Source organism: Oncorhynchus keta, chromosome 15, assembly GCF_023373465.1.
Source record: "Oncorhynchus keta strain PuntledgeMale-10-30-2019 chromosome 15, Oket_V2, whole genome shotgun sequence".
Lineage (NCBI taxonomy): Eukaryota > Metazoa > Chordata > Actinopteri > Salmoniformes > Salmonidae > Oncorhynchus > Oncorhynchus keta.
Window position 1 is genome coordinate 21739899 of NC_068435.1, and position 14956 is coordinate 21754854.

The 14956-nt window shown below is 46.1% G+C and overlaps 1 protein-coding gene across 5 annotated transcripts in view; it reads left to right on the forward strand.

The window, feature by feature from the left end:
* The first annotated feature begins 675 nt into the window (after positions 1-675).
* Positions 676-14956, forward strand: part of LOC118394596 (cyclin-Y-like) — a 39571-nt gene continuing 25290 nt past the window's right edge. For 3 of the 5 annotated variants that reach the window (XM_035787947.2, XM_035787949.2, XM_035787948.2), the window contains exons 1-2: positions 677-894; positions 1087-1270. In XM_035787947.2, the coding sequence (XP_035643840.1) occupies positions 1117-1270 (154 nt within the window). In that variant the 5' untranslated portion in view covers positions 677-894; positions 1087-1116. Of the gene's footprint in view, positions 1271-14956 lie in introns of all 5 variants that reach the window. The other 2 variants (XM_035787950.2, XM_052463678.1) reach the window with 2 other exon arrangements.

The following is a 14956-nucleotide window of genomic DNA, read 5'->3' on the forward strand; positions in this document are numbered from 1 at the left end:
CCCCCGGGGTGCCTTTTGCTATTATAAACTGGTTACCAACATAATTAGAGCAGTAAAAATACATGTTTTGCCATACCCCTGGTATAAGGTCTGATATACCACGTCTGTCAGCAAATCAGCATTCAGGGCTTGAACCAACAGTTTATAATATCAGCTATGTGCAGTGTTTTAGCAATGTGTAAATAATTGTAGTAAGAATAGTGGGGAAAGATAACTAAATGTGTATGTTTATTTATTTTGCCTTTTGTACTTTAACTAATTGCACATCGTTACAACACAGTATAATATAATATGACATTTGAAATGTCTATTCCTTTGGAACTTTTGAGTAAATTTACTATTCATTTTTATATTATTTGTTTCACTTTTGTTTATGATCTATTTCACTTGCTTTTGCAATGTAAACATGTTTCCCATGCCAATAAACCCTTTTGAATTGAATTAAATTAACAGAAAGATATTGGTGGTATTTACGATGTTGTTTTGCTCCATTGGTTGCCCTTTTCTCATGGCAACGTGCCACAAATGTTGCTGCTGTGATTACACATGGCTGTATTTCGCATAAAAGATATGGGAGTTTATAGAATTCTTTGTGGGTCTGTGTGATCTGGGAATATGTGTCTCTGATGTGATCCCGACAGGAGGTTCTGAGCTAAATTGTAACCACCCACTTGAACCGGAACCTTTTCAAGCTACAATTGTGTTGCCTTCACGATCATGTGTATCGCAGAGCACCATTTACATTCCCTTTACACAACTGATAAAAACGACGATGTCTCCCCTTCATCAGGCATGGATGATTTAAAAATGAACGTTAGTCATGTTCAAAAGCGCGTTTAATGCTGTGGAAGCTTAATTGTTTTACTGTGGAAGCTTAATTGATTTACTTAGAAGGTAGGCTGGCTAAAAACAGTTTACAGTGTAAAATGCGAAACATTTCTCTGCTTAGTTGCAGATGTTGTTGGAGGATTTATCAATGACAGTTTTATTCATGTGCTGGTCGCGGCGGTGGTTTCACCCTCGTTGCTTTGATCCTCCTCCCCGCTTCAGTAGCGATTTGAACTACCGGTGTCATTCTTCCAATAGGTAATAGCAACATTGTAACGCATTGGAAAGATGGGGAGCACGACCTCTTGCTGTGTGTCTTCAAGTCCGAAGCTCCGAAGAAATGCTCATTCGAGGCTGGAGTCGTACAACACCGAGCCGGAGTTGAGTAGGGAGGATACGGGCTGCAACCTGCAGCACATCAGCGACCGAGAGAATGTCGACGGTAAAGTATAAAATAATTGCCTAATGTAGACCTATTCATGTTTAATGTTCTCGTGTGATGGTGGTGACTGTTTTGAAACACGACTCAACATTTTGAAGTTCACACTGAATGTTTTATTGGTTTGGCTTGCCAAATAGGCTATAAATATAACGTGTCGCTGCAACCTGGTCTCAGGGTATTTCGTATTGTAACGACCCTGGGTTTATAATACACTGGGTTTATAAGCGCGGAAATGGACTCTGCCTTGCGGCACAGCCTCGGGCTCGAAGGTCGAGGGTTCGAAACCTGCTCCCTGCTTGTTTCATTACAGTATTATTCTGTACGGAAACCAAGACACTCCATTTAATGTATTTTACATTTCATATGGTATGCATTAATTTGTAGATGTCCATCACCCATTTCTTATGATATGTTAGGAATTCTGGCTAGGTGGCTAATGTTCGCTAGGTTAGGAGAAGGTTTAGCTAAAGGGTTAAGGTTAGGGTTATATGAGGGGTTAGTTAAAAGGGTTCATGTTAGGGGAAGGGTTAGCTAACACAGTAAGTAGTTGCAAAGTAGCTAAAAAGTAGTATGTAGTTGAAAGGTTGGATAATTAGCAAAAATGCTAAAATTGACTGATGAGATTCGAACTCGCAACCTTCGGGTTGCTAGACGTTAGTGTTATATGCCTGATCAACCACCCCATTTAATTGTTTTGCCTTAAGTAAGCAGCTGTCTTATATAACCATACCAAATGTAACATACCATACTAATTTTAGTATCCAGGATTTATATTTACTATGTTACATCTAGTGTATGAGACCAGGCTGCATGTAGCAACATTTACTAGTGTGGGACCTTTATTGGTAATTTATAATAAATGCATATTCCTATCAGCAATGCTTTCTCCTTCCCCTTGCAATGGATCTCTGTGATTGATTTAATGCATATATTAGGCCAGCCAGATTATCTGAATGTATGTTGTTACATATGTTATTACATAGTTATTTCTATACATGGGAGCAGGCAGCATGGGCATCCAGTCTGCCTCTCAGTCCCATGTGACATGTTGAAATATGTGTTGTCCCAAATAGCACCCTATTCCCATTAAAGAGCACTACTTTTGACCGTAGACTGAGCCTTTATAGGTCCTGGTCAAAAGTGGTGCACTATAGGGAATAGTGTGCCATTTGGGGGACAGCCTTGGTGCACCAGAGCAGACAACATCCTGTTCATAAATGCTTCTCTTTGTTTTCACTTGGAGCATGAAAGACATACCAATGGTGGCATGGTATAGCACTCTTTATTGAAACATATATTAAAAATTGATACATTTACTCTCAAAGTGTAAATGGGTATAACCTGCTCAAGCTGGACCGACTCATGTAGAGATTAAAATCTCTGAAGTGAAATATTGTAAGGTCTGCTCTGCAACACGCATGTCTGAAAATCCATGAACTGCAATGTCTGCACATTTGACATCAACTACTATTGGGGTTTCCTCCATTCCCTATCACGACATCAGGCCACTGAAGATTCATCAGTATTTCTTATGGGTATGTCCAGTGCTTAAAGTGGATTTAAGTGGATGTCTCACTCTGCCTTGGCTCTTACTTCTGAGAGCTGGAATGGACAGAACAGCAAACCCATAATCTGGTGGTGTGGGTTTAATGCACCCAGCATGTTATTCTGGAGCAGCCTTGTGAGTCCCTAGAAACACCACCACAACACCTCTTCTTTTGAGATTTAGCTTGAAGACGGAGAGCAATGTGATACAGAGTATCCCTCTACTACACATATGGATGGTGAGGAAAAAAATAGAGGGAGGGAGATTAAAGAGAGACTGACAGAGAGAGAGAGATACTGGGGACTGCTCATTTCGTGATTTGAAAGGAGCGTATTGGTGAATGTGTTTGTATTTATTATGGATCCCCATTAGCCAAAGCAGCAGCTCCTCTTCCTGGGTTCCAGCTAAATTAAGGCAGCTTATACAATGTTGGGTGTCTGTCAGACAGCATCCAGAGCCCTGGTCAAAAGTAGTGCACTATATAGGGAATAGGGTGCTATTTGGGACGAGGTCTGCGAGTGAGGTCACAGACAGGGTGGCGATGTGCTTCTGAACAGCAGACTGATCAGGGGTCTGTCTGTCTGTCGCTGTCCTACCACAGCAGTTGTGTGTGTTATCTGTAGCTGCCTTACCACAGCAGCAGCTGAAACCTGTAGATGCAAATTACATGCCCAGCGGGACAAATCACTACTGAGAGAGACAAACTAATGCCTTCATTTAGAGATGGGGAGTCTTATGAGACACTATAAATAAAGAGGGTTATTCACTTCTGAAAGGATGGACTGTTAACCCCAAGACTCTCATGGACTAAATATCACTATTTGTTATTAGAATACTCTTGTCAAAATAGTTCTGGGTCCCTCTTTTAAAAGAACTACAGGGTCGTTCCACGAATAGAGTACATTTTGTGTAGTGTAACTTGGTAAAAAAAACATGACATTCTGATGTAATGAGCACATGTTCAACTTCATAAAAAACATGTTTTCTCATCTCCAGGGGTTGAATAAAAAAAGTGACAATAGTAAGTGCCAATAAAGTAACAGGGTTGACCGTAACAGGGTTGACCGTAACAGGGTTGAACGTAACAGGGTTGACCGTAACAGGGTTGAACGTAACAGGGTTGACCGTAACAGGGTTGACCGTAACAGGGTTGAACGTAACAGGGTTGACCGTAACAGGGTTGACCGTAACAGGGTTGAACGTAACAGGGTTGACCGTAACAGGGTTGACCGTAACAGGGTTGAACGTAACAGGGTTGAACGTAACAGGGTTGAACGTAACAGGGTTGAACGTAACAGGGTTGAACGTAACAGGATTGACTGTAACAGGGTTGACCGTAACAGGGTTGACCGTAACAGGGTTGAACGTAACAGGGTTGACTGTAACAGGGTTGACCGTAACAGGGTTGACTGTAACAGGGTTGACCGTAACAGGGTTGACCGTAACAGGGTTGAACGTAACGGGGTTGACCGTAACGGGGTTGACCGTAACGGGGTTGACCGTAACAGGGTTGACCGTAACAGGGTTGAGGTTTTCATCATAATCAGCCATACATCTCCTTGTGACGGGGGAGATGGAAGCTTGTTGTGGCAACCGGGAGTAGCAATTGAATGTAAGCTTCTCCCCAAAAATGACATTGTTAAAATATTTCTAGCCTAACTATGGGTAACAGTTACTATGGGTAATACTTTTCTTTTGAAAAAATAATTTAAAATGGAGTAGTTTCACCATAATAAAATGAGAGTTCTGTTCACATATCAGGGTTGACCTTAAAATGAGGGACATATATAAATTATTCACTAATAATATTAATTAAATAATTATCTTCAGAAATGACTGTCAAAGCAAGAACATAACTAGGGCTTTGCAATGATGGTAACAACTTGAAGAAATGTTGGCGTTAAGTGTAAAAAAAAAGACTAAATTGATTCATTGAATTTCCATGTGGTATAATTAGTCACCTTCATTTAGTATAACATCATTGTTTTATTGAATATTGGTGCTGCACATTTTTACTTAAAATATCACAGACACTTAAATTGTACTCTTCGTGAAACGACCCTACAACTTCTGAAGAATTAGTCTATAAAGGACTTATGAAGACTTCATCAAGCCATAACAGTTGTGTTTGTATAAGGTTGGGTCTAGTTCTGTTTGAATGAAAAGCCTGAGTCTGACCCGGTCAGCCTGGGTTATGTGATGTCTGACCCGGGCAGTCTGGGTTATGTGATGTCTGACTCGGGCAGTCTGGGTTATGTGATGTCTGACCCGGGCAGCCTGGGTTATGTGATGTCTGACCCGGGCAGTCTGGGTTATGTGATGTCTGACTCGGGCAGTCTGGGTTATGTGATGTCTGACCCGGGCAGCCTGGGTTATGTGATGTCTGACCCGGGCAGCCTGGGTTATGTTATGTCTGACCCGGGCAGCCTGGGTTATGTGATGTCTGACCCGGGCAGCCTGGGTTATGTGATGTCTGACCCGGGCAGCCTGGGTTATGTGATGTCTGACCCGGGCAGCCTGGGTTATGTGATGTCTGACTCTGGCAGCCTGGGTTATGTGATGTCTGACTCGGGCAGCCTGGGTTATGTGATGTCTGACCCGGACAGCCTGGGTTATGTTATGTCTGATGGGTTATGTGATGTCTGACCCGGGCAGTCTGGGTTATGTGATGTCTGACTCGGGCAGCCTGAGTTATGTGATGTCTGACTCGGGCAGTCTGGGTTATGTGATGTCTGACCCGGGCAGCCTGGGTTATGTGATGTCTGACCCGGGCAGCCTGGGTTATGTGATGTCTGACCCGGGCAGCCTGGGTTATGTGATGTCTGACCCGGACAGCCTGGGTTATGTGATGTCTGACCCGGGCAGTCTGGGTTATGTGATGTCTGACCCGGGCAGCCTGGGTTATGTGATGTCTGACCCGGGCAGTCTGGGTTATGTGATGTCTGACTCGGGCAGTCTGGGTTATGTGATGTCTGACTCGGGCAGTCTGGGTTATGTGATGTCTGACCCGGGCAGCCTGGGTTATGTGATGTCTGACCCGGGCAGCCTGGGTTATGTGATGTCTGACCCGGGCAGCCTGGGTTATGTGATGTCTGACTCGGGCAGTCTGGGTTATGTGATGTCTGACCCGGGCAGCCTGGGTTATGTGATGTCTGACCCGGGCAGCCTGAGTTATGTGATGTCTGACCCGGGCAGTCTGGGTTATGTGATGTCTGACCCGGGCAGCCTGGGTTATGTGATGTCTGACCCGGGTAGCCTGGGTTATGTGATGTCTGACCCGGGCAGCCTGGGTTATGGGATGTCTGACCCGGGCAGCCTGGGTTATGTGATGTCTGACTCGGGCAGCCTGGGTTATGTTATGTCTGACCCGGGCAGCCTGGGTTATGTGATGTCTGACCCGGGCAGCCTGGGTTATGTGATGTCTGACCCGGGCAGCCTGGGTTATGTGATGTCTGACTCTGGCAGCCTGGGTTATGTGATGTCTGACCCGGGTAGCCTGGGTTATGTGATGTCTGACCCGGACAGCCTGGGTTATGTGATGTCTGACTCCGGCAGCCTGGGTTATGTGATGTCTGACTCGGGCAGCCTGGGTTATGTGATGTCTGACCCGGACAGCCTGGGTTATGTTATGTCTGACCCGGACAGCCTGGGTTATGTGATGTCTGACCCGGGCAGTCTGGGTTATGTGATGTCTGACCCGGGCAGCCTGGGTTATGTGATGTCTGACTCGGGCAGTCTGGGTTATGTGATGTCTGACCGGGCAGCCTGGGTTATGTGATGTCTGACCCGGGCAGCCTGGGTTATGTGATGTCTGACCCGGACAGCCTGGGTTATGTGATGTCTGACCCGGGTAGCCTGGGTTATGTGATGTCTGACCCGGGCAGCCTGGGTTATGTGATGTCTGACTCGGGCAGTCTGGGTTATGTGATGTCTGACCCGGGCAGCCTGGGTTATGTGATGTCTGACCGGGCAGCCTGGGTTATGTGATGTCTGACCCGGGCAGCCTGGGTTATGTGATGTCTGACCCGGACAGCCTGGGTTATGTGATGTCTGACCCGGGCAGTCTGGGTTATGTGATGTCTGACCCGGGCAGCCTGGGTTATGTGATGTCTGACCCGGGCAGTCTGGGTTATGTGATGTCTGACCGGGCAGTCTGGGTTATGTGATGTCTGACTCGGGCAGTCTGGGTTATGTGATGTCTGACTCGGGCAGTCTGGGTTATGTGATGTCTGACTCGGGCAGTCTGGGTTATGTGATGTCTGACCCGGGCAGTCTGGGTTATGTGATGTCTGACCCGGGCAGCCTGGGTTATGTGATGTCTGACCCGGGCAGCCTGGGTTATGTGATGTCTGACCCGGGCAGCCTGGGTTATGTGATGTCTGACCCGGACAGCCTGGGTTATGTGATGTCTGACCCGGGCAGTCTGGGTTATGTGATGTCTGACCCGGGCAGCCTGGGTTATGTGATGTCTGACCCGGGCAGTCTGGGTTATGTGATGTCTGACTCGGGCAGTCTGGGTTATGTGATGTCTGACTCGGGCAGTCTGGGTTATGTGATGTCTGACCCGGGCAGCCTGGGTTATGTGATGTCTGACCCGGGCAGCCTGGGTTATGTGATGTCTGACCCGGGCAGCCTGGGTTATGTGATGTCTGACTCGGGCAGTCTGGGTTATGTGATGTCTGACCCGGGCAGCCTGGGTTATGTGATGTCTGACCCGGGCAGCCTGGGTTATGTGATGTCTGACCCGGGCAGTCTGGGTTATGTGATGTCTGACCCGGGCAGCCTGGGTTATGTGATGTCTGACCCGGGTAGCCTGGGTTATGTGATGTCTGACCCAGGCAGCCTGGGTTATGGGATGTCTGACCCGGGCAGCCTGGGTTATGTGATGTCTGACTCGGGCAGCCTGGGTTATGTTATGTCTGACCCGGGCAGCCTGGGTTATGTGATGTCTGACCCGGGCAGCCTGGGTTATGTGATGTCTGACTCGGGCAGCCTGGGTTATGTGATGTCTGACCCGGGTAGCCTGGGTTATGTTATGTCTGACCCGGACAGCCTGGGTTATGTGATGTCTGACTCTGGCAGCCTGGGTTATGTGATGTCTGACTCGGGCAGCCTGGGTTATGTGATGTCTGACCCGGGTAGCCTGGGTTATGTTATGTCTGACCCGGACAGCCTGGGTTATGTGATGTCTGACCCGGGCAGTCTGGGTTATGTGATGTCTGACTCGGGCAGCCTGGGTTATGTGATGTCTGACTCGGGCAGTCTGGGTTATGTGATGTCTGACCCAGGCAGCCTGGGTTATGTGATGTCTGACCCGGGCAGCCTGGGTTATGTGATGTCTGACCCGGGCAGCCTGGGTTATGTGATGTCTGACCCGGGCAGCCTGGGTTATGTGATGTCTGACCCGGGCAGCCTGGGTTATGTGATGTCTGACCCGGGCAGCCTGGGTTATGTGATGTCTGACCCGGGCAGCCTGGGTTATGTGATGTCTGACCCGGGCAGCCTGGGTTATGGGATGTCTGACCCGGGCAGCCTGGGTTATGTGATGTCTGACTCGGGCAGCCTGGGTTATGTGATGTCTGACCCGGGCAGCCTGGGTTATGTGATGTCTGACCCGGGCAGCCTGGGTTATGTGATGTCTGACCCGGGCAGCCTGGGTTATGTGATGTCTGACTCTGGCAGCCTGGGTTATGTGATGTCTGACTCGGGCAGCCTTGGTTATGTGATGTCTGACCCGGGTAGCCTGGGTTATGTTATGTCTGACCCGGACAGCCTGGGTTATGTGATGTCTGACCCGGGCAGTCTGGGTTATGTGATGTCTGACCCGGGCAGCCTGGGTTATGTGATGTCTGACTCGGGCAGTCTGGGTTATGTGATGTCTGACCCGGGCAGCCTGGGTTATGTGATGTCTGACCCGGGCAGCCTGGGTTATGTGATGTCTGACCCGGGCAGCCTGGGTTATGTGATGTCTGACCCGGACAGCCTGGGTTATGTGATGTCTGACCCGGGCAGTCTGGGTTATGTGAATGTCTGACCCGGACAGCCTGGGTTATGTGATGTCTGACCCGGGCAGTCTGGGTTATGTGAATGTCTGACCCGGGCAGCCTGGGTTATGTGATGTCTGACTCGGGCAGCCTGGGTTATGTGATGTCTGACTCGGGCAGCCTGGGTTATGTGATGTCTGACTCGGGCAGCCTGGGTTATGTGATGTCTGACTCGGGCAGCCTGGGTTATGTGATGTCTGACTCTGGCAGCCTGGGTTATGTGATGTCTGACTCGGGCAGCCTGGGTTATGTGATGTCTGACTCGGGCAGCCTGGGTTATGTGATGTCTGACTCGGGCAGTCTGGGTTATGTTATGTCTGACTCGGGCAGCCTGGGTTATGTTATGTCTGACTCGGGCAGTCTGGGTTATGTGATGTCTGACTCGGGCAGCCTGGGTTATGTGATGTCTGACTCGGGCAGTCTGGGTTATGTTATGTCTGACTCGGGCAGTCTGGGTTATGTTATGTCTGACTCGGGCAGTCTGGGTTATGTTATGTCTGACTCGGGCAGTCTGGGTTATGTGATGTCTGACTCGGGCAGTCTGGGTTATGTGATGTCTGACTCGGGCAGCCTGGGTTATGTTATGTCTGACTCGGGCAGTCTGGGTTATGTGATGTCTGACTCGGGCAGTCTGGGTTATGTGATGTCTGACTCGGGCAGCCTGGGTTATGTGATGTCTGACCCAGGCAGCCTGGGTCATGTCACATCCCACTTATTTGTGGCCCTTTCCTAAAGTGACTCTCTCCAATCCTGTGTTTTTAAGCAGGGGTCATCACGACACCATTTCAAACCCCATGCTTGCCCTGTATGAACTGATCTCTTGACTGATACTAAGATTAGATTTAAGACTGACGGGCCAGGCAGGCAGGCTGCTTTTGAAGAAAGCAGCCTGCCTGTCAGAGATGACTTCTGGGTGGATCTGCCTCACATATGCACATGACAAATGGTACCCCATTCCCTTTATAGTGCTGTCAAGACTTCCGCCGAAGTTGGTTCCTCTCCTTGTTCGGGTGGCATTTGGCGGTCGGCGTCGCCGGTCTTCTAGCCATCATCAATCCACTTTTCATTTTCCATTTGTCTTGTCTTCCCACAAACCTGGTTTCAATTCCATAATTCCATGTTGTGTATTTAACCCTCTGTTCCCCCCATGTCCTTGTCCAGAAGTGTTTATTGTAAGTGCTTGTGCACGGTATTCTGGTGTGCCACGGGTTTTGTACTCATTCTATTGATTGTTCTGTTGACAGTGATTTTTATACTGCACCGTTGTAACACAGTTTTTGCTCTCCTGCGCCTGACTTCTCTGCCACCAGTACGCACCCCTTACAGTGCACTACCTTTCACAAGTGTCTGGGCTCTGGTCAAAAGTAGTTCAATGTATAGAGAATAGGATGCCATTTGGGACACAATTATTCTGTTGAGAATGGTGCCGACTGGCAAGGCCCTTTTTTCTCATTACTTGAGTATAGAAGACAACATGTTCAATACCAACGATCCCGTGTCCTATATTCAGGAAATATCCTAGAATAAATATAATTTCTCTCTAGTTAAAATTTGAATAATATCTTTGAGCAAAAACTTATTTTGTAGAGAGAGAGAAAGAGGTAGGGAGAGAGAGGGAGATGGTCACAAAGAAATATACACTCTCAGAGGGAGATGGGAGATTGGGGGGGACAACGCAGTCTTATGTTCTCTCTGTCACACAAAGCTTACTGTGTTCCTGAATCCTGCCTTAAGATGATTGCTCATTCTGCAGACCAGGGCGCCAGGCAGGCATCAGCTGACGCTCCTATTTAAGTTTATAGATGCAGGGAGTCTCTCCTCTCTTCTCTCTGTGGGGTTTGTGTAATGGTATCTTGTTATTAAGTCCATAATGGGCTCTCAGGGTTGGGTGAGCTAAGTCACGGCTTGCGTCCCAAATGGAACCCTATTCCCCATAGGGCTCTGGTCAAATGTAGCACAATATATAGGGAATAGGGTGCCATTTGGGATGCACTGACCTAACATGCTGGGTGCTTTGAAGTCGACTTATAGCTCATTACTAGTAAGTAATTGATGATGAGTGATATCATCTTGAATGTAATGGGGAAGAACTCCTGTAGCCTTCTGGAGGTGTTCTGAACATGTCCCCTCCTTTTCTATTTATCAATGTAGTGGCTAGATACCATTCATTGCACTAATTATTTGGTGCAGAAGGAACATCCTTTATTGATTATATGGTCAGAAACGGTCTATATATTATTATGAGTCTGCATGAGTCCCTTGCCATGCTATTCTCTCCCCCCATGTGAACAGCGTGTGCATTGTACATGGAGTTGTCAACAGGAAGTAAAACTACAAACCCTTTCCTCAACTGTCTTTATTCTCTCTTACATTTATCACTGCCTACATATGTCAAATAGACTGGTTTATTATCAGATATAAGATGGTGTTCACTGCTCATGCCTTGAAGAAAATGTCTTGTAATGTATCACAAGCTCTGTGTGCTTCAGCTCTGTTGAGATATACAGCTGAAGTCGGGAGTTTACATACACCTCAGCCAAATACATTTAAATTCAGGTTTTTCACAATTCCTGTCATTTAATCCTAGTAATAATTTCCTGTCTTTGGTCAGTCAGGATCACCACTTTATTTCACATTTAATATTAAATGTCAGAATAATAGTAGAGAGAATGATTTCTTTCAGCTTTTATTTCTTTCATCACATTCCCAGTGGGTCAGAAGTTTACAGACACTCAATTAGTATTTGGTAGCATTGCCTTTAAATTGTTTAATTTGGATCAAACGTTTTGGGTAGACATCCACAAGCTTCCCACAATAAGTTGGGTGAATTTTGGCCCATTCCTCCTGACAGAGCTGGTGTAACTGAGTCAGGTTTGTAGGCCCCCTTGCTCGCACACGCTTTTTTCAGTTGTGCTCACACATTTTCTATAGGATTGAGGTGAGGGCTTTGTGTTGGCCACTCTGATACCTTGACTTTGTTGTCCTTAAGCCATTTTGCCACAACTTTGGAAGTATACTTGGGGTCATTGTCCATTTGGAAGACTCATTTGCGAACAAGCTTTAACTTCCTGACTGATGTCTTGAGATGTTGCTTCAATATATCCACATAATTGTCCTACCTCATGATGCCATATATTTTGTAAAGTGCACCAGTCCCTCCTGCTGCAAAGCACCCCCAAAACATGATGCTGCCACCCCCGTGCTTCACAGTTGGGATGGTGTTCTTCTTGCAAGCCTCCCCCTTTTTCCTCCAAACATGACGATGGTCATTATGGCCAAACAGTTCTATTTTTGTTTCATCAGACCAGAGGACATTTCTCCAAAAAGTACAATCTTTGTCCCCATGTGCATTTGCAAACTAGTCTGGCTTTTTGTATGACAGTTTTGGAGCAGTGGCTTCTTCCTTGCTGAGCCGCCTTTCAGGTTATGTCGATATAGGACTCATTTTAATGTGGATATAGATACTTTTGTACCTGTTTCCTCCAGCATCTTCACAAGGTCCTTTGCTGTTGTTCTGGGATTGATTTGCACTTTTCGTACCAAAGTACGTTCATCTCTAGGAGACAGAACGCGTCTCCTTCCTGAGCGTTATGATGGCTGTGTGGTCCCATGGTGTTTATACTTGCGTACTATTGTTTGTACAGATGGACGTGGTACCTTCAGGCATTTGGAAATTGCTCCCAAGGATGAACCAGACTTGGGGAGGTCTACAGTTCTTTTTTGGAGATCTTGGCTGGTTTCTTTTGATTTTCCCACAATGTCAAGCAAAGAGGCACTGAGTTTGAAGGTAGGCCTTGAAATTCATCCACAGGTACACCTCGAATTGACTCAAATTATGCCAATTAGCCTATCATAAGCTTCTAAAGCCATGCCATAATTTTATGGAATTTTTCTAGCTGTTTAAAGGCACAGTCAACTTAGTGTTTGTAAACCTCTGACCCCCTGGAATTGTGATACAGTGAATTATAAGTAGTGAATTATAAATTAAAAACTATAGTTGGTTAACAAGACATTTGTGGAGTGGTTGAAAAACGGTGTTTTAATGACTCCAACCTAAGTGTAGGTAAACTTTCGACTTCAACTGTACAAGTTAGCTGTTATGGTACAGTTTGACACAGTAGGAGAAACCGGGGACAGACAATCTCACTGTTCTTTCATACATTTTCCACCACTTTCAACTCCATTTCTGTTTCTTGTTCTCTTCCATCACTCGCTCCCTATTCCTCCCCTCCTGTCTCCTCCTTCCTACTTCTCTGTCTGTAGACACCGGCCTGAAATGATGTAGAGATGCTTAGACGCTGTCCTATTTCCTATTAAAACTGCTGGTTTTGAAGAGAGGAAAAGGGAAGCATTTTTACATAAAAGTTTGACTGTAATCACAAACCAATCATCTCTGTACCTGGAATTAGCCTTAAACCATTGAAGGTGTCTGTCCAAAAAGAAATGTCCAAAGTTTGCAGGCAGGAGAGAAGTTAAATTCCCACTTACTGCTAATGAATCATTTCCAGCAGATTAAGCCTTGGCAGGAGTACGAGAGGTGGTTAGTTGATTTATTGACCAGTAAAAGGAGAGTCATTTATTCCCATCAGTGAGCATCTCATCACATGAATAACCCATTTAGAAGCATTGGTGTCATTGGCCTTCAATAACGTGCTCAGAGGAAATAATTTACTGCCAATATGATTTTCACTTTCCATTATGCAAATAATACTATTATACAAATCTGAAATGACATCCCTGTCTGGTGTTGAGTAAGATTCTTGGATTCTTTAGTTGCAGAGAAATAGTCTTCTCAGGGGAAGACTGAGGCAATCTGATTGACAAGACTAATGGTGCTTTGGCCTCAGTCTGGCCCTGTCAGTGCTACTTTTCTCACCCATAGGGCTCTGGTCAAAAGTAGTGCACTATATAAGGAATAGGGTGCCATTTGGGACACAGAGCCTTTCTCTCCTAGACAGAGCTTCGCAGCTCAGCATTTTGTCAAAACTGGACCCACCACCATCTACTACACTCTTACAGTCAATTTTTGTAGCCCAACAATGGGGTGTCTGTTGGAACAGTATTAGGGAGATTAGACAACGGCCTGATGGGTCTGCATCCAAAAATGGCGCCCTACTCCCTTTATAGTGCACTACTTCTGACCAGAGTCCTATGGGCCCTCGCCAAAGGTAGTGCACTATAGGGATAAGGGATAAGATGCTATTTTGGACACAGGCTGTGTTTGCTAAGTGACAGGATGGATGATACAGACAGTCTTTTGGGAGTAGTAGCTGTTTTTCTTCATTCTCTCTCTTCTGACATTTGCATGTTTTGCTTTGGGTTAGGAGTTTATAAAGGAAGTGTCATTCTGTTCAGTTGACACAAAGATGCATTTATGTGCAAAGTAGTTGCAGCAACTATCAGTCAGTAATATTAAGAGAATCCTTTTAGCGTAGTGAGAGCCACACAAAAGAATGGCAGCCAGTAGTCATCTGGTCAACACTGTAAATACTCATGTTGACATCACCAGACTAGATCCTTAGGAGGAGTCCTCTTGTAAAGTATCAAATGCCACAGAGACAGAGAGCCGCGGAAACAAGTGTTGTTATTTCTTCAGGGATTTTCTAGCGTTGCCTTACACTTAAGACCTTTCGCAAATCATATGGAAGTATTTTACAGCTTATTTTTTTAAATTGACTACTCTATCATTCTCCCATTATCTTCATACCGATATTCTGAAACTGAAAACTAAACCAAATCTAAATGTGTTGTTGCTGTAGTGAATCCTTAAATCTATTCAATCCCTGTTGTTAAGTCTAACAGAAACAACAACAAAAATGGCCCCCTCCCTCCTGCCTGCCCCAGTCACCTGTCACTAGTCACCCGCAGGCATCCAGTGTTTCCAAACAAACATGTGACTGTGATATGTGGCCTGTGTTGTGGTAGCCCCAGCCTCTGTTCTTTCCTCCTTTATGCCTCGCTCTCTGCCTCTCTCTCTCTCTCTGCCTCTCTCTGTCTCTCTCTCTATCTGTCTCTCTCTCTCTCTCTGTCTCTCTCTCTCTCTCTCTGCCTCTCTCTCTATCTGTCTCTCTCTCTCTCTCTCTCTCTCTCTCTCTC